The 17642-nt window shown below is 43.8% G+C and overlaps 3 protein-coding genes across 7 annotated transcripts; 1 reads left to right on the top strand and 2 right to left on the bottom strand.

Annotated features, from left to right (window-relative positions):
* The first annotated feature begins 558 nt into the window (after positions 1-558).
* LOC122617417 (guanine nucleotide-binding protein subunit beta-like protein) lies at positions 559-2333 on the top strand. The gene is made up of 3 exons (XM_043793270.1): positions 559-746; positions 826-1037; positions 1620-2333. Exons 1-3 carry the CDS (start codon positions 638-640, stop codon positions 2253-2255), a joined length of 957 nt encoding a protein of 318 aa, XP_043649205.1. The 5' UTR covers positions 559-637; the 3' UTR covers positions 2256-2333.
* Positions 2334-3186: 853 nt separating this feature from the next.
* On the bottom strand, positions 3187-7071 carry LOC122617381 (protein phosphatase 1L). 5 transcript variants are annotated; one of them, XM_043793236.1, is made up of 7 exons: positions 6911-7071; positions 6833-6861; positions 5018-5442; positions 4100-4676; positions 3777-4040; positions 3650-3702; positions 3187-3559 (listed from the first exon to the last, which is right to left on the bottom strand). In XM_043793236.1, the coding sequence occupies exons 1-7, from the start codon at positions 6948-6950 to the stop codon at positions 3256-3258; spliced, it is 1692 nt and encodes a 563-aa protein (XP_043649171.1). In that variant the 5' UTR covers positions 6951-7071; the 3' UTR covers positions 3187-3255. The 5 variants fall into 5 exon arrangements, with proteins under 5 accessions (XP_043649171.1, XP_043649163.1, XP_043649195.1 ...); XM_043793228.1 differs by having other exon boundaries at positions 6833-6867; XM_043793260.1 differs by lacking the exon at positions 6833-6861 and having other exon boundaries at positions 5018-5189; positions 6911-7069.
* A 382-nt stretch (positions 7072-7453) lies between these two features.
* LOC122621782 (laminin subunit beta-1) lies at positions 7454-17009 on the bottom strand. The gene is made up of 5 exons (XM_043799761.1): positions 16706-17009; positions 13795-13868; positions 10763-13612; positions 8022-10689; positions 7454-7708 (listed from the first exon to the last, which is right to left on the bottom strand). The coding sequence occupies exons 3-4, from the start codon at positions 13469-13471 to the stop codon at positions 8032-8034; spliced, it is 5367 nt and encodes a 1788-aa protein (XP_043655696.1). The 5' UTR covers positions 13472-13612; positions 13795-13868; positions 16706-17009; the 3' UTR covers positions 7454-7708; positions 8022-8031.
* Between the last annotated feature and the right edge of the window lie 633 nt (positions 17010-17642).

Here is a 17642-nt window from a genome sequence, read left to right on the forward strand (position 1 = left end):
TGTTAGCAACAGAAAAATATATGTACGAACTGTTAACTGTTAATGCTGCTGCGTTGTTTGTAATTTGTGATTACATGATATTGACAGCTTAAAAGTGTGAAATCTGGAAACCGAGGAACACGAAAGCCGTAATATGGCTTTTTCACACAGCCTCTAAAACAGCAGATTATTCACACACTGTAAACATTTAACAGTCGACAAATATTTGGATAAATAATTGGCCAAAATCTAATTTATATATTAGCCAGATGAGCACAGAAGCCGCAAAACAGATTGCACATATTTCTGGCGTGTTTGAAATATGTTTACCAAGGGGTTTAATTAGCAGTATAAAAAAGAGCAATACCTGCTGAATTTGTATTTGTATATCATTTAATTTTAAGAGATTGATACGTATTATTTGTAAATTATGTTGTAAGATTCAAGTTTAATATATTTATTTAACAGTCAATTTTAGAAGTGTTATTTGTACAGAACGTTACAACTATCGATAGTTTTGACCTGACCAACACTACACGCAAGCTGACAGTTGGCATCTTAACGAGCACTGGAACCGGAACTGCCTCTTTTTCTGCCAGCTTGCAGCGCCTTTGGACGTGTTTCCTCCGCGCTCCGTAGCAAATAATATAAACTCAAGATGTCCGAGACCCTGCAATTGCGCGGTACCCTCGTTGGCCACAATGGATGGGTCACCCAGATCGCCACCAACCCCAAGGATCCCGACACCATCATCTCGGCCTCCCGTGGTGAGTACTCACCCCGAACATTTTTAAGATTTCTGTGGCAGCACGTGCATATATTAATGGCCACCATTCCGAATCGCAGACAAGACCCTGATCGTGTGGAAGCTGACCCGCGATGAGCACACCAACTACGGTTACCCCCAGAAGCGTCTCTACGGACACTCGCACTTCATCAGCGACGTGGTTCTGTCCTCCGATGGCAACTACGCCCTGTCCGGATCCTGGGATCAGACCCTTCGCCTGTGGGATTTGGCCGCCGGCAAGACCACCCGTCGCTTCGAGGGACACACCAAGGTGGGATAAGATTCCAATTGCAATTAGTTCGTTCAGGGAACTCAGATTTTTCACCCACAAATACGCGATTTGTACCGGCAAACGGCTGAGTGTAAGGTTAGGAGTGAGGTTAGGCCCGCCTTTGCCGCGTACAAATCGAAAAAATATATATATATTGCGCCTATGCGAGGCAGAATTACTGGTTGACATCTGTACGTACGCTTCTCCCTTCGCTCGAGTCTCGGCTTTAAATTGCTTGAAGCTCTATCGTAAGTAGGCAAACAATCTCTGATACCCATTGATCCGTAATTAAGTACATAAATACCCATCTGGATTGGTTCACTGACTGATTAACTATACACATGCAGCTGTAGTTAAAGTATATAGTATCTATATAATGTTTTGTTTAACTTTTTTTTTTCAAAACCAGTTTCAATTTCGGTTATGTAATGATATAGTTTTCATATTTGATTATTAACTAATACTATAGCTGCAAAATGTAAATTCGCGTTAAGTTGGCCAGTGAAGAATCTAGTAATTGTAATCTTATTAACACCAAACCAATACTCTAAGCTAATCGTCAAATGCTTGTTCGCTTTCTAGGACGTTTTGTCGGTTGCCTTCTCGGCCGATAACCGTCAGATCGTGTCCGGCTCCCGGGACAAGACCATCAAGCTGTGGAACACACTGGCTGAGTGCAAGTTCACCATCCAGGAGGATGGCCACACCGACTGGGTGTCGTGCGTGCGCTTCTCGCCCAACCACTCCAACCCGATCATCGTGTCCTGCGGCTGGGATCGCACCGTCAAGGTCTGGAACTTGGCCAACTGCAAGTTGAAGAACAACCACCACGGCCACAACGGCTACCTGAACACCGTGACCGTCTCGCCCGACGGCTCCCTGTGCACCTCCGGTGGCAAGGACTCCAAGGCCCTGCTGTGGGACCTCAATGACGGCAAGAACCTGTACACCCTGGAGCACAACGACATCATCAACGCCCTGTGCTTCTCGCCCAACCGCTACTGGCTGTGCGTGGCCTACGGACCCTCGATCAAGATCTGGGATCTGGCATGCAAGAAGACCGTCGAGGAGCTGCGCCCCGAGGTCGTCTCTCCCGGTTCCCCTGGCGATCAGCCCCAGTGCCTGTCCCTCGCCTGGTCCACCGACGGCCAGACCCTGTTCGCCGGCTACTCCGACAACACCATCCGCGTCTGGCAGGTGTCTGTTTCGGCTCACTAAGCTACTGACTTTTGTAACGGGCGCCAAATTATTTGTTTAGCTAAAACAAAAATAAAATTTAAGCGTCCCTAACTCAAATTCGTGTATCTTGTAGTGGCTGAATTAGTTCTAATTTTAGTGTTGGGTTTTAGAGATTCCTCTGGATAGGTGGGAATGGTATAACCAGTGGGACAATTTAGTTTAGGCAGAAGTGGTAAATGTAAATAAAAATAACATTAAAAATAGTGGTTTGTTTAATTTTGGATTTCCGAACAGAACATCTAAATTGGCTGCTTTCAATCTTTAGATTTCAACTTTTCCGAATCAAGCAATATTCATTCATATTAAGCAATTGAACACACACTCACATTTTTATGGAGATAAAACTATATGCATGGAGTTCATTATTTTTGGACCGAAAATAGTTAATATTTACTAAACTTTTTTAAACTAAAATAGCTCAAATTTATAGAAATTTTCCCTGAATAGCAAAAACCAAATTAAAAAAAAGACCAGGTTAACTATTTAAGTAGCAAAACGAAATTGTCAAGTTTCGTATGCATTGTTTTATTCGTAAAAACATTTCGACATTTAGAAAATGTTTTATTTTACACGTATAACAAATAAATTAAATAAATAGTTACGTGATGATGGTTCCCTGACTGAGTCAGTGACTGTGATGATTTTCGTGTGCGAATTGGGAAAACAGAGTGCACGGCAATGTGGCGGCGGATGCAAACATATTTTGTTTATACAAAACAACATTGACTAACAAGCAACCTTAATATTAAGACAAATGAAAAACGCCAATTCGAGTGATGTATGTATGTATGTATGTCTGGGTTGGGATGAATGAACGTTGCCTTTGGACAAGTAACAAAAGGTCAAAGGGTATTTAGCAAAATGCCTAACTAGAAAATTTCGGGCACTTTTGTTTGTTTTTTTTTTTGGGGGGGGAGAAGGAAATTTTAGGAGAAAAGCTGAAGAGCATTTCTTAGCAGGCACTCAAATGTTTCGTTTTTCATTTGGTTTTGATTGAATTCGAGCGTTGCACAACTGCAGGCGCAACTGGTTGAGATTTGGCTGGGACTTTTAGGGATTCTTCTCCCGCTCTTCCCGCAGAGCTGCCAATCTTGTAGACATCGTTCTTGAAGACGATCACCAGCACGGTGATGTTGTCCACGGAGCCACGTTTATAGGATTCCATGGTAAGAGATTTGGCGCCAAAGTCCGGCTCTTTCAGGTGCTCCTGGACAAAGGTGCAGGCCTCCTCGTTGCTGAACGTGTCCCAGAGGCCATCGGAGGCCAGTATCAGAAAGTGGGGTCTAGAAGAAAGTATTTAATTAATTACACGTCTAGTGTATTATCAGTTGTAAAACTGTCGTTTGCCCGGTATTGAAAATGGCTTCACTCACTTGTGATCGTTTAGTTCGAAGGTCAAAATGTCCGGCGTAGCAATCACCAGATTCTGTAAGCGTGTGGTTAAAAATAGAGTCAAGATTAGTTTCGTTAGTAACTCATTGTGATCATCCCATTTCCCACCTTATCTTTAAGCGGATAGTCCCCTAGAGCACGTGACGTGGCCAACACGCCGGCCACGCGCCAAACGCCTCGGAAGGCGATGAATCCGCCTGCATCGTGGATCCTCTTTCGTTCTCGCACCTGCTGCGGCTTGTGATCGAAGGAAAGCGGTATGGCGATACCCCGCCAGTCGTACATGACGCCGCGGGAATCACCCACATTGGCCACAATCAGCTTGGAGCCTTGGACAATAGCTATCAGAGCGGTGGTGCCCGCAATGTTGGTCTGAAAGTGAAATCAGTTAGAATGGTCTATAGGAAATAAGTGGAGAAAAGGGATCATACCGCTCTCTTGGCTTGCTCCACCAGCTTGTAGTCGGCCGACATGATCTCGTCCGTGATCAATTTCCCAAAGTTAATACGTCCGTTTTCGATGTAGCACTTGGCTTCGTAGTTCGGAGGTGGCGCATTACCTGCTCCGTTCTGTGCATTGTTGTTGTTATTCAGGAAGGAATCCTTGGCGGATCCCATATTTCCACTGGCTCTCATCGCAGAGTTCAGTTGGACCATGTATATGTCGGCAATAGATGCCTCGGTTGTCTTTTGTTTAATAGCGCTGCAATCCACCGTGGTGCTATGGGCCTTCCTTAGACTATCCTTTCGCGCCACCGCTGCCGTGGGTTCTGTGTTCTCCTTGTTCGATTCCTTGCGACTCTGCTTGCGCGCCAAATAGGGACTTTTATCGTAATCTCCGGTAAGTCCTTCTGTCTTCAGCAGCTTGGACATCTCGGTGATCTTATTGTAGATGTTCTTCACTAGCACATCCTTGGCGAAGTCTGCGGCAAACTCGCCGCCATGACCGTCAAAAACAGCAAAGAAGGAGATGCCAGTGTTGTTGTTGATGTTCTCCTCGATAATAAATCTACAACGTAAATAAAAGTGATTAGGCTAATTTGTTTGGAAAATGTAAATTTTAATAGAGATGTCTCAAAGTCGTTTCTAAGAGCCCAAATAATTATCTCTTCCCAGTTTGGCACATGGAAAAGATTTATAAAGCTATAAAGTTTTGCAATAGGAATATCAAAGTGCTGCCAAGAATTTATTCGTGAATAGGCCATTTGAATCTAATAAAACACAGTTAGTCAATTTGTAAATCCTAAAATATTGTCGTATTTTCCAGCTACACCCATTCTAAAGATTTTAGTATTTAGTATTTTAGTTCAGTTAATATAGTGCTACAATAGTTAAAACTGGGGAACGAACCTATCCTCCATTCGAGGCCTCCGTCCAAGGACCGCGAAAGCCGAGCTCTGCTGCTTCAACTCCTCCCAGCTCTGGTGATCACCAGCGCTGGCCGACAGCTCCATCATCTTGACGGCCTTCTGGCGACCGAGGGTGGCCTGGATGCGTCCCAGGATGCTGCGACTCCACACATCTACCGCTTGCAAATAGAGCAACAGGACGAAGAGGATCAAGCCGCAGAAGATGACCTCCGGCCGCAGGACATACAGTCGGCACAGCTTCCATATGTAGGCCAGCGGGGAGTTGATGGACGAGAAGCCCACCGCAAATTTGGACAGGATTTTCATGTGCGATACGTATGTCTGATAGAACACCTTGTCTTCCAGTTCGTCGTCCATGGGAAATGCCGGGCTATCTGTATTCTCTGCTGGCGCTTGATTTCTGCTCTGTCAATGTTTTTCAAGCGAATCGCATGCGAAACTGTCAGCCGTGAATGTTGATATTGATGTGAGTGGGTGTCAGTGTGTACATATGTATATGCAAGGAATAAAAAACGAAATTAAAACGAAATAAACAACAAAGGGGTTGGGCTTTTAATATGCAAGACTTTCCCGTTTAAATTCTCTCAGACTCGGACGGAATCGGAAGTAATATAATTTCACAATATACGATGTCTGAGGATTTCTTGTTTTTATGGTTGCAAAGAACTCTGCTTAAGATCATTTCGAACAATATTTTGTATGTTAAAATATGAAATTATTTCGATATGCATGTTATTGATTTCGCAAGTTTGAACCATACATATATGAAATAATTTTTTACATTCTTGTTTAATAATTTGAATTGAATTTGTTTGTTTACATAAATCGTTTATGTTTGTAACAAATTATATCTATAACTAAAATATTTTTAGAGACAAGTTTTGATGGTAACTAAATATTTGTCAGTTTTATTGCTTAAACAACTTTTTAACTAAATTTAAGAAATCCTTCATTTCGAGTTCAGAATTTGTATTATTTTAACTTTTTTTTGATGCACTTATGCAGATTCCGACGCGACCTCAATTGAATGAGAAAGATTGCAGATTGCTCGCAAAATGAAAAACCCTGTCCATTTGGGGAAAACGTACTCTGGGGGAAAAGCACTTGAAGCTGCACACGTCAGATGTCGTTTTATTTTGCTTTTGTTTTGATTTTCTTATTTTCAGAATTTTACACCGCCGCCGATGTTCCCGTTATTTTGGTTCGACGTTCGTCCCCGTTCCTTTGCGCCGTGTCCCTTTTTTCTGCGCTTACACACGCTCTTTCGTCGCTCGCCCGTCGCCTTTCTTTGGCATTATATTTTCAGATGTTCTTCTTATTTTAAAAATAAACTCAGTTTCTTGCATAAAATCAGAACATCCGCACTGCGTGCGTGTGTGTGAGTGTGTGCTCCTTATACGTGAGCACGTCGCACATCTGTCAACCGCGTTTGTGTGCGTGTGAGTGGCCGCACGGATGTCGCAATAAATAAATACAAAGTATATATATTTCCACGCACTGCAATGAGAATACCGAACTAAACAATGCCGATTTCATCGGCGACACGGCTGCGTTTAATTAAAACAGAGCTGGAATCTTGCACTTGTTGAGATTTCAGCTGAAATTTATGACCTATTGATATATCGATATCGTTGTGGCGATAACTCCTATTGATATATCGATATCGTTGTGGCGATAACTCGTATCGATAGTCAGCAGAGGTACTCTTTTCATGTAAAACTTTAGTGATTTTCGAGCAGGCAGGAAAAACTACAAATTGCATGATTTTAAGCATTATTGGCATTCTTTGCATTACCTTGACCTTTGTGCTTGAAGTGGGCTTCTCTGCAACTGTGCCAACTGCATTATTAATCTTTTAATTGTTGTTAAATACCTGCTGAGCTCCTTAACGATCTTCTGTAACGGTGATCCATTCGTAACAACTTCCGGTTTTTCAAAAAAAAAAAGAAAAACACCTCTGGCCCCCGAAAAATATTATGGAAAATTAATTAGGCGAAAATTCAAAACAAAAACACGCCGCACGCGACGCGCAGAACAACTAAAACAAAACGGAAAATGGAATAAAATGGCAATGTTTATGGCAGCAAAAGAACTAATACTATACAAATCAAAGTACAGTGAAGCGAGCATAAAGCGTAAAGCATAAACATCCAATGCATTAAGTTTTATTACTGCCAATCTTTATTTTTAAAAACTAGCTAATAACTTACTTTTATAATTACATTGCAAGAATACCAATTACTCCATATTTTTCAGCGAAAGAAATTTATTGTAGGGAAGTAAACCTGTGCTGCCAAAATACTCTCACCTGTCGCTCTCCATTTAAATGGCCATCTCATTCCTCTCCCGATCGAGCCCAAACAATTGCCAGACATTTCCACATTTAAGTAGTTTTATTTAATTACATTAATTGCATTACAAAATGGTATAGGGATAGTATAAGAAAAACTTAGCTCAGTGTGTACACATTAAAAGTGAAGGCATCGATTTCTTTCGCTCAATTTTTAAAATTAACATTGCAGTGTTGGTTTTCGCTTAGAGTACAAAACGTAACGGTAACTTAACAGTGGTTACATAATAACTGTCGCCTTCCTAGTTGTTCTTGTAGTTCTTTACTTGATTCTCGTATTTGTTCATGAATATGGCAATTTAGATGGCCACGCAGATGGATCTGAAAACATGGAAATATTAGTTACAAAAATTCACTAGCTGAAGAAAAAAATGGTTTAATTTGAAATGTAACAAACTCATTTCTAAGCATTAAAAAGTTGACTACATAAATGGGAACCAACGGAGCATTTTACTCTTTGGAACAAAATAAATACCAATTTTAATTAAATGTAGAAAAAATGTAATACAATTTAGGTCTGACTACAAGAATTTATAGTATCTAATGATCGAAAACTGTATTTTGTGTTCTAAAGATTTAGTATGATGTTGATTAGTTTTAGCACTAGTAGTATAAAAACGTGAAGATTGCTTACGTTTCCGGATCTACGTATAGCACTGCCTGTAGTGCGACCCCCGCTCCTTGATGTGAATGAGGTGCTCGTTGAGCTCCTTGTTCAAGGGACCAATCTCGGCCTGCAATCGCAGCAGTTGTTGGTTCTTGTTCAGATAGACGGTCTGCAGATCGTTCAGATCCTTCAGCTTGGCGTTCGTGTCGACGGTTAGTTTGGAGGCCCTCTGGAGGAGCTGCTTGGCCCTCTCCCTGGCATTTTCCGAGCGACTGGCTCGGTCGGTGAGGGTCTGATTGGTGGCACTTGTGGCCGACTGTAGATTGTTGGCCTCTCCTCGAGCCCGCATGGCATCCAGTTTAACGCTATTCGCCTCCTTGGTAATCTCCTTGGCATCGCGATCGTTCTTAATTATATTATTCTGCAGTTTCTGCACTTTCTTGGCCAATTTCTCAACCTGCTGGGCTGTGTTATTGGCTGGAGCTTCGGCGGAATTCGTTTCCTCATCGATCTTCTCCAGATCCTTACCGGCTAACTCAATGTTGCTGTTCGCCTGCTGTATGGCATCCTTGGCCTTACCCTGTGATTCATCTGCCGCCGCCAGGTTCTCCACGACAGAATTGGCAGAGTCCAGGATCTTGTCGGCTTTCTCCTTGGTGGCATTGGCAATGCTCTGCAGATTATTGACCCTGTCCAAATCGGGTTTGGTCCTATAGATGATAGCTTCAACATTCTTCAGCGATGAGACAGCCCTGTTGATCTGGTCTCCTAGGGTCTCAATCTCCTCGGGTTCCAGTTTCAGGTCCAGGCTGAGAGTTTTCTGTGCCAGTTCTTTGCTCTCCGACGGAGCAGCTGTCTTGTTCTCCTGGAAATTATTGAGGGCTGAGAATAGGTTTTCAGCGAGCTTGATATTGGCATTGGTTTGGTTCAGATAACGCTCGGATTGCTCGAAGCCCCTCTTGGCCTTCTCATACGCCTCGGAGGCATTCAGCTTGGCCTGGGTTAGAGCCCTGATCGTTTGATCCGCCTGATCCTTCTTATTGGTAATGGCCGACTCGGCATCCTTGGCCACCTTAAGGGCTTCCTCCGAGTGGGTTTTGGCGCCACGTTCGCAGGACAGAAAACCGCCACAATGGCCGCATCCAGCACCGCCGCACAAACTATCACAAGGATCGCCTGCCTTGCCGCACACCTGGTTGTTCAGCTCGGGAATCTGGGAGGTTAGAGAAGTCAACTCTGCTCGGTAGTCTGTGATTTGCTTGTCATTGTTTGCCAGGTTTTCGGCTTCGGCTTGGATCTTGTTAGACAGATTTTCCACTCTCTTGCAATTCCTATCGGTGTTGGAGGCTAGTTCATTGGCCTCCTCTTTAAGGGTCGACAAATTGCTGACTCTTTCGTAGGCGTGGCGTGTGAGGTTCAAAGCTCCCTCGATATTCGACTCCTGCAGTTGTATGCCGTTTTCCTTCAGTTCCTTGGACAGTTGTTGCACCAATCTGGAATGATTTTGCAGACTCTCCAGCTCCACGCCCGACAAACTCAGCGAACTGTATATATTATCCAGGTTCTGCTCGGTTTCACTCAATCGGCCATGGGACGCCTGAAGTTGGTCCCTAAGGGATTGGGTTTCCTGGTCCAGTTTCTCGATATCGTCCAGACTAACTGAGGTGTTCTGCAGCAGATTCCTAATGTGTTGCAACTTCTTATCCAGCTCACTGAACTCGGACGTGTAGGCTCCTGTGGCTCCCACTTGCTTGATTTCCTTGGCTCGTAGAATAGTGGCAGTGGTTGCATCTTCCAGGGCACTCAAGATCAAATCCCAGTTGTTGAAGCATTCGCCGCAAGGTGAGCAGTGTGGGAACTGACCAATGTAGCCCCTGGCGCACTCGTTACACTTGTAGCCCCCAATGCCCTCGTGGCAAACACAATTACCCGTCTCCCGGTCGCACTGGAAATCAGCAGCTCCAAACTGATCGCACTCGCATGGCTGGCACTTCTCGTTGGGATTGCCCCAGTAATGAGCCTGGCACTGATTACACGCCCTGCCGCCAAATCCTGGCTTGCACTGGCATTGTCCGGTGTAGGAATTGCACTGTTCGTGGAGAGCTCCAATCGGATCGCAGTTGCAGCTTTCACATCCCTCGCCAGAGGCGATCTTCCAGTGGTTCTCGGCACACTGATCGCAACGCACACCCTGGACATTCGGCAAGCAGGGACACTGGCCCGTATAGCGATCGCAATGAGCTATGGTGTTATTCGTTCCAAGGAAATCGCATTCACACTGCCGGCAATTCTGCTGCAGTGCGTCCCCATAGAATCCATCCTTGCACAGCTCGCAGTGATCGCCAGTCGTCTGATACAAGCACTTCAGGCAAGCTCCCGTCTGCCGATCGCAGTTGCCAGTGTCATACAGATCGACATTGTTGCTGCACTCGCACTTGGAGCAGGTGCCGCCGTTGTCCGGGTTGCCGAAGAAGTTGTCCGCACATATCTCGCAACGTGAGCCGGAATATCCCTCCTGGCAGTGGCACAGCATGTTATTGTTCCGTGTGTCCAGGGAGCAGCCATCTGCGTGGGCCATGCCACTGGCCACCGTCTCCGGGCAGCGGCATGGTCGGCATCCGATCTCACTGCCGAACAGTGGGTTTCCGTAGTACCCGTCCAGACAGCTGTCGCAGCTATAGCCCGTGGTCGAGTCCTGGTGGTAAGAGAAACGGGATTAAAGAGTGTGTTAATTTTTCTACATTATGAACCAGATTTAGCATTCTTACCTGACAATCTATACAGGTTCCTTGAATGGGATCACACGTGGCCGCATGGCCATTGCACTGGCACACCCGGCACTCGGGGAAGTTCCAATAGCCCGGCTGGCACTGATTGCACTCCCTGCCGTAAGTATTGGGCACACACTGGCACTGGCCGGTGATCAGGTCGCAGATTTTATCCTTCGATCCGATGCTGTTGCAATCGCACGCCTTGCAGCCTTCGGGACCAAAACCATAGGTGCCCGGAGCACACTGGTCGCACTGCCTGCCCACCACATTGGGCTTACACTGGCAGTAGCCTCCATTGGATTCGCACTCCTTGCTGAGCGATCCGGTGGGATTGCAGTTACACATGCTGGCTCCGTCGTGGACAAACACACTGAGGATATTGTCAAGGTCCTGACACTTCGGATCGGACTTGTAGTTCATATCGTACAAGGAGGATTTGCAATTGTATTTCTCATAATCATTTCGGCGAATATCGGCCAGGACGGAACCTTGGAAGATGGGCGTCACATCGATGCGGGGAATAAGGGTTAGGGAATCCACCAAGATCGTGGCTGTGGGACTGTCCACGTCGTGTCGCTTGCGCTCAAAGTAAATTCGGAATTTATAAACCTTTCCAGCTTCCAAGCATACTTCATTCAGAGCGACCACCTGACGGCTGCGTTCGGGAAGGGAGAACGGAATCCTGGTTTCCGAAGAAGTGGCTGCCGCTAGTTCACCGCATCCGCCTTCAGGATCCACCTGATCGGGTCGTACCAGAGTGATAAACGCGTCCTCCCAATCTCCTCGAGAAGTGCTCTGATAACGTATAACCACATCATATGGCATGGATCGAGGAATATCGCCGACGGTGAACACCAGTTCCGAGTTCTCGGGGACCCTGGTGAAACCAATGCCCGTGAAGCTGCCATCCGGAGATTCGGCCACCAGGCTGCAGTTACCATTGGCGCCGTAGGAGATGCACTCGTCAACCACCTCTGCTTCATGAACCTCGGGCAGCAAGGGAATGAAGTAATTCTGCTTCGGCTGCGAGCAGGATCTTCCCGTCATGTGGGGCCTGCAGCGACATTGACCGCTTATGACATCGCAGTAATTATCGTAGGATCCACCAGAATCGCAGTTACACAGGGAGCAGCCCTCCGGCGATTCCGAAAGTCCATAGGTCTCCGGCATACACTGGTTACAGTCCTTGCCCGTCACATATTTCTTGCACTTGCACTCTCCGGTGCGCATCACGCATCCGGAGTTGTTCAGAGTGCCCAGGGCGTTGCAGGTGCATGGCTCGCAGCCCTCGGGGTTATCCGACCGCAGATTCCAGTAGCCATCCTTGCACTGATTACAACGACGTCCCGTGACAAAGGCCTTGCAATGGCAGGCACCTGCTACAGCTCCATCCACTACATCATTTAGGGAGTCGCAGATGCCGTCGTCCGACGAGCCTTCAGGATCACAGTCACAGGGCAGGCAAACATTTTCGGACGTTATGTCCTGCGCGGGATCGCGGTAAAAGTACGGCATGCACTCCTCGCAATGCTGACCACGGGTATTGTGCAAGCAATTGTCGCACACGCCGCCGGAAACGAATCCGGATGCAGTGAAGACATTCTCATCGAAGTGACAGCTAACGGCGTGATCGTTGCACTCACATTTCTTACAAGCATTCGTTTTCTTTCCAAAGGCCGGTTTCCAGGGCAGATCGTTGAAGAAATCCTCGCACTCTTCGCAATTCATTCCCTTGGTGTTGTGGGTACACTCACACCGGCCATGGACCATGCCATCTTCATTATCCGCCTGGGAAAACGCGGGGTCCAATGGGAGACACTGAGAGGCGTGGCCGTAGCAGGAGCAGGATCCGCGCACCACCATGTTGGAGATGCCGTAGTAGTACTTCTCCTCGTTCTCCAATCTGCTATCCAAAAGATTGTCTCCCAGCTTGTGCAGCTTGGTCATCTGAATCCTGAGATTGGTCATCTTCAGCTGGTTCTGCACGTGCTCCGCATAGGGATCTGTAACATTGATGTTTGGTGGCAGCACCCTAAAGATCACCTCACCGTTCCTCGACGGCTCCACGTTGGAGTACCGCGAGGTGCACATCACATCGGTGATGTTTTCCAGGACAGTGGGCACTCCCGGGAACGATTCCTTGCAGTCGTAGGCGAAATATCTGTAGATGTGCCAGCTCTGTCCGAAATCAAAGGATCTCTCGATATACATGGCCGCCGGTCGGAAGGTGGTGAAGGTTATGATCAAATGGGTGAAGTGGAACTCCGCCTCCAGATCCAGTTGAATGGTGGCATTTTCCTTGCCGTTCTCGGACTGCCACCAGGTGGGTAGGTTAGTACCCGGCTTGGTTTTATATATGATCTGGCCGATGCGATGATTCTTGTACGGATCTTGCTTGGTCTCCTCCCGCGTGTCGCAGAGGAAGCACTTCTTGTCCTGCAGATGGGACAGGATGCAGAATCTCTCCGGCGAGTGCAGACCACACGTGGAGCTGGCAGTCAGGCGGTTTTCCCTGCCGATCAGAAGATTACCCGTGGCCGGGTAGCAGGAGGATCTCTCGCATGGATGCGTCTTGATAAACTTGTTCGGCGGATATTTCGGGCGATCGCGTCGGCCATGCTGGGGCGGTCTTTGGGAGTCCACTGGGTCCCACTGGCTGCTGAGCAGGGCGAGCACAATGACCACGATAAGCCGCAGCTCCAACATCTCGATCGGGCTCTCAGTTGTTGGGGTCGCGTTCCACTGGGGCACTTCCGGCCGGGACTTTAATCAGTTGCTTTTCTTTTCTTTTCGTTCGTTTTTAAGGGGATCTCTTACACTTGTCCACGTGATCCTCAGTATGAAAATCTATAAAAATTTAATACAATTGGTTTGTTATAAAGTATTCTTGCCAATACTATTCCAAAAAAAAAGTTGGTGATTCAGCTATCAGTTCTCTAAATGATCCACTGATCACTGATAATACAAAATTTATAAATTTCACCAACTATTATTAGATCATAAATTGAAAACAGTGCTTTGCTACTTACTTAACCACTCTCTTCCTTTTTCTTAATTAAAACATTTATTCATTCATTGTGGTATTTTCCAACTAGTCCTGTAGCTGAAAATTAACAGATTTCATTATTAATAATTTTCCTTTGGTTTCCATTTTAGTCTCTAAACAAACTTCACGCTTCTAGCCTCACAGTGATCTGCTTATCAACTGAGATGCTCTAATTTTCAACAAAATAAGAAAAAACCGATTTATTTACGTACTATTAAAAAAAGGCATCCGCGCCCAACGAATCTTACGCACCAACTGAGACGCAAACCGAATCTTAAACTGAAACTGAATGGATGCTATTATCAATCCGACTACTCTCAATATAAGGTCCGATAATGGTATAGCATAATCCGTTGTTGCCTGGTGCGTTGGATCACTGTTTTTATCAGTTTTCATTTGTAGTACGAGTCGCACAGAATACAATTCAAGATTTGTGTATATTTTCGATTTTATAGAAATAAAATATAAAAAAGAAGAAGTATAGCAGAATAAAATGTAGGATATGTATTATTTATATTTAATAAATAAAAAAATATGAATTATGTTTCGATGACCTTTAAGTTCTTATCGAGAGTATTTCAGAGGGGCAGGGAAAAGTCGGCCACCAAAATCGGGAATCAGAAACTGAGCTACGAGCCGGCGAGATAAGAAACCAAGTTTTTAGGACCAACACATTTTCTAGACCCAAACATAGAGCTGCTCTCCCCAGTCTAATAATACATATTTCATAATTTCAACTGCCCCGATAAGAGTTCATTCACAGATACACTTTTTCTGGGGAGCTCTAGCTCCATGGAACATGGGAAAGTTTCGACTCCGCTCCAGACTCAATTACTTGGAGTGTGTTTAAACTTTGTTGTTTGCTATTTGTGCGTTGGTTAATTTCGTTTTCGTTCGTCTTGCCGCCGAGGAAACGGGCAAATAAACAAATAAGTAAAGAAACAAAACGTAAATTTACCAGGCATACAAGCCAAATACACTATAAGAATATGGGTTCGTTCATATGTATGTGTGTGGGTAAATGATGAAGCAGTGGAGCACTGGAGCGCTCCACGATTCTCGACTTCGCTGGATGTGTATCTGTATCTAAGTGTAGGGGTCTGTATATATGTACATTTGGTAGTCGTGCATATCTGTGTATAGCCAGTTCATAAAAATTTGCTCATACAATTGCCGTGGCTCATGTGTTCTTAGTTTTGCCGGGCGACGTTGTTTATATTTCCAATTTCATCAAGGCACAAAGCTTATTTGACCATACAAATAAAAAATATGATTTCATGCAGTCAATCAGTGGACAGTGAGAACTCAAATTCATGTGTCATTACGGATTTCATTGATTTCTTTGAAACATAAGCTGTTATTTAGAAAAATATCTTATGGCTGGTTGGTTTCCAGATCTCAGTTCTCTGATGCTTATGTAAGCTCTATGCATTTTATCAACCTAAAACCCTGAAACTATACATACATAATACCAGGCATTATAAATGATATGAAACTTTGATGTTCAAAACTAAAATCTTAATGAACTTAAAACTTTCTTCGCGACTGACCACTGTATGTTTACACTGTACACATATGCACCATTCCAACCCCAGCCCCGAATTTCAATTCTCAGTCTGGAGCACACATGTTGTGGAAGTCTACCGCCTAAATATGAGATCAGACCGCGATAGAGCGGCTATAATTAGAAGACACCGACTAAATCCTTTCTGCCCACAGTCCGCAATCCAATCTAGATAAATGAATTCGTCGGCTGCACATCTGCATCAAGGCGACAGGCCCGGCTCACATTTTAATTAGCCCGTTCCATTGTCGCTGAAATAATGAAAATCAGCTTGGCGATGCACTTTTGTAGTCCACATGCAGTCATTCACTTGGCTTGCCATTGCCGCCTTATGGCATCATGTTTCTATATGTTCGGGTTTGTATGCTTAATCTACAAAAATTCCCTAGCCAAGTAGTTGTGCATTCAAATGCTTCTTTGCTCTGATCCATGGGACATAGAGTAACTTTTGGAAAGACTAGAAAATGGAGACAAACAAGGGAAATATTTTAAATAAACTTATCTGGAACTTGACGAGAATCCTACAGTTTATAAGGTATCTATGAGATACTGAAATATGCCTACATCAAAAAATCTGAAGTGCATTGCTCATTTATATATCAACCTAGATTATCTTAGTTCTTATCGAGATTATTTTTACTTGCATGGTAACTAAAACAAATTATTAATAGGAATTTAACGGAAATACATTATAATTTAAATATAAAAACTTGCTAACAATTGAATCCTTTCATTATTTTAAAAGTGTACGACAGAAAAACTTTCAAAATCTAAAAAACTTGTATACCTTTGATAACTTTAATTTGAAAATTATTTCTTATTAAACAAATTCAAAATCTTTAAAAAACTCTAAAAAAAACTCGGATACCTTGGGAAAATTATTTCTTTTTAAACAAAATATTAAAAAAACGTTACCTCAGTATAAAATATTTCTTTTTAAAAGATATAATATATTAGTATATTTTTGTTTTTACCCCAAAATTCAATAAAACGTTTTGGGGATCTTAAAATGCATCGAAAATCCATGCCCCTTCGACTTTTTGGGAGTTATCTTGAGTTTTCTGTTCGTAACAGAGAGGCGATAAAAAGAGGCAGTGTGCCACAGCAACAATAACAACAACGGCAGCGGATGCGAAGGAGTGGAAATAGAAGTACGCAAGTGAAGTAACAACAAAAACAGGCCACAAGATAAACCTCAAGAAAGAGACAAAGTAGGCAAGGAGAAGGAGCGAGCGAGACGGGGGAACTGCAGCTGTAGAAACCTGCGTAAAAACTACGCGTGGATCCAAAAACTAACTGTAAGTCGGTTCCTGAAGATTCTTCAACCTACCGGATACTTTAATTCAGCTACATATGATGCATCTATATCTGGTCCTTGATCGATGTGCGGAGGTGAAGTTGAGAAAATGAGTTTTCTGTTATACAGACAAAACAACAAACACTCTTCTTGGGTGTTTTGATTTTCGTTGATGCGGCAAACACTTTTCGACTTCTTTTTATAAACTCCACACCGCGCACACACACACACACTCGCACACGACGAAGAAGATATTTTCCAAGTCAATCGGAAAGAAAATTCCAAGTTGGGGCCCTCGACTCGACCCGGCGCCGACTCGAAAAACGTCCGATTTCGAGAGATCCACTCGCGAGAATGATTTCAAACTTCAGTGTGGAATCCGTACTCGATACTTCACGATGCTTCGATAACAGAGGATCGATATCGCTATCGAAAATCGAAGTCTCTTCAAATCGAATGTAAAGAGAACACATTTCAAAAACATAATCAAATTTATGAGAATTGTTGTTTAACTTTTTACAATTACCTTTTACAATTAACTGTTATATATTCTTTTCCGTTATTAGTGCATTGCATACATACACAGATATGGAGATTCGGTTAATAACACCAATTGGACTTTTGCAATATTTTTTTCTTGAAATCTCATATATTCCAACTAGAACGAGGTTCGTGTCGCCGCTTTTCTGATCATTTTAGTAGTTTGCTCAAAGTAATTTCGAAATATTTTTGTTTAAATAAATCAAAGTGTCAATAATTTCATTTAAATTTAAGAAATGTTTCCTTGATGTCGACGACAACTTAAACGTTTTTTTTTAGTTTTTTGGTAGTCGGTTTCTGGAAGTACATTTAAAAATGAAAAATGTATAAATTTAAATTTCTGATAAAACAAATTGAAATTGAACTTGTGGGCTATTTATTTTCAAATGAAATCAGTTATACAAAAATTGGCGGGAATGAACACACACAC

This window comes from Drosophila teissieri, chromosome 2L (assembly GCF_016746235.2).
Source record: "Drosophila teissieri strain GT53w chromosome 2L, Prin_Dtei_1.1, whole genome shotgun sequence".
NCBI lineage: Eukaryota > Metazoa > Arthropoda > Insecta > Diptera > Drosophilidae > Drosophila > Drosophila teissieri.

What these genes read in the sequence shown, in the direction of transcription:
- LOC122621782 (XM_043799761.1), bottom strand. Translation starts at nt 13,471, where the DNA reads ATGTTGGAGCTGCGGCTTATCGTGGTCATTGTGCTCGCCCTGCTCAGC. An exon ending in GAACCTGTATAGATTGTCAG is followed by an intron (nt 10,690 to 10,762) that starts GTAAGAATGCTA and finishes TCTTACCACCAG; the next exon opens with GACTCGACCACGGGCTATAG.
- LOC122617417 (XM_043793270.1), top strand. Translation starts at nt 638, where the DNA reads ATGTCCGAGACCCTGCAATTGCGCGGTACCCTCGTTGGCCACAATGGA. An exon ending in CATCATCTCGGCCTCCCGTG is followed by an intron (nt 747 to 825) that starts GTGAGTACTCAC and finishes TCCGAATCGCAG; the next exon opens with ACAAGACCCTGATCGTGTGG. An exon ending in GCTTCGAGGGACACACCAAG is followed by an intron (nt 1,038 to 1,619) that starts GTGGGATAAGAT and finishes TTCGCTTTCTAG; the next exon opens with GACGTTTTGTCGGTTGCCTT.
- LOC122617381 (XM_043793228.1), bottom strand. Translation starts at nt 6,950, where the DNA reads ATGGATCACCGTTACAGAAGATCGTTAAGGAGCTCAGCAG. An exon ending in CTTCAAGCACAAAGGTCAAG is followed by an intron (nt 5,443 to 6,832) that starts GTAATGCAAAGA and finishes AAACATTGACAG; the next exon opens with AGCAGAAATCAAGCGCCAGC. An exon ending in TGGAGCAAGCCAAGAGAGCG is followed by an intron (nt 4,041 to 4,099) that starts GTATGATCCCTT and finishes TTTCACTTTCAG; the next exon opens with ACCAACATTGCGGGCACCAC.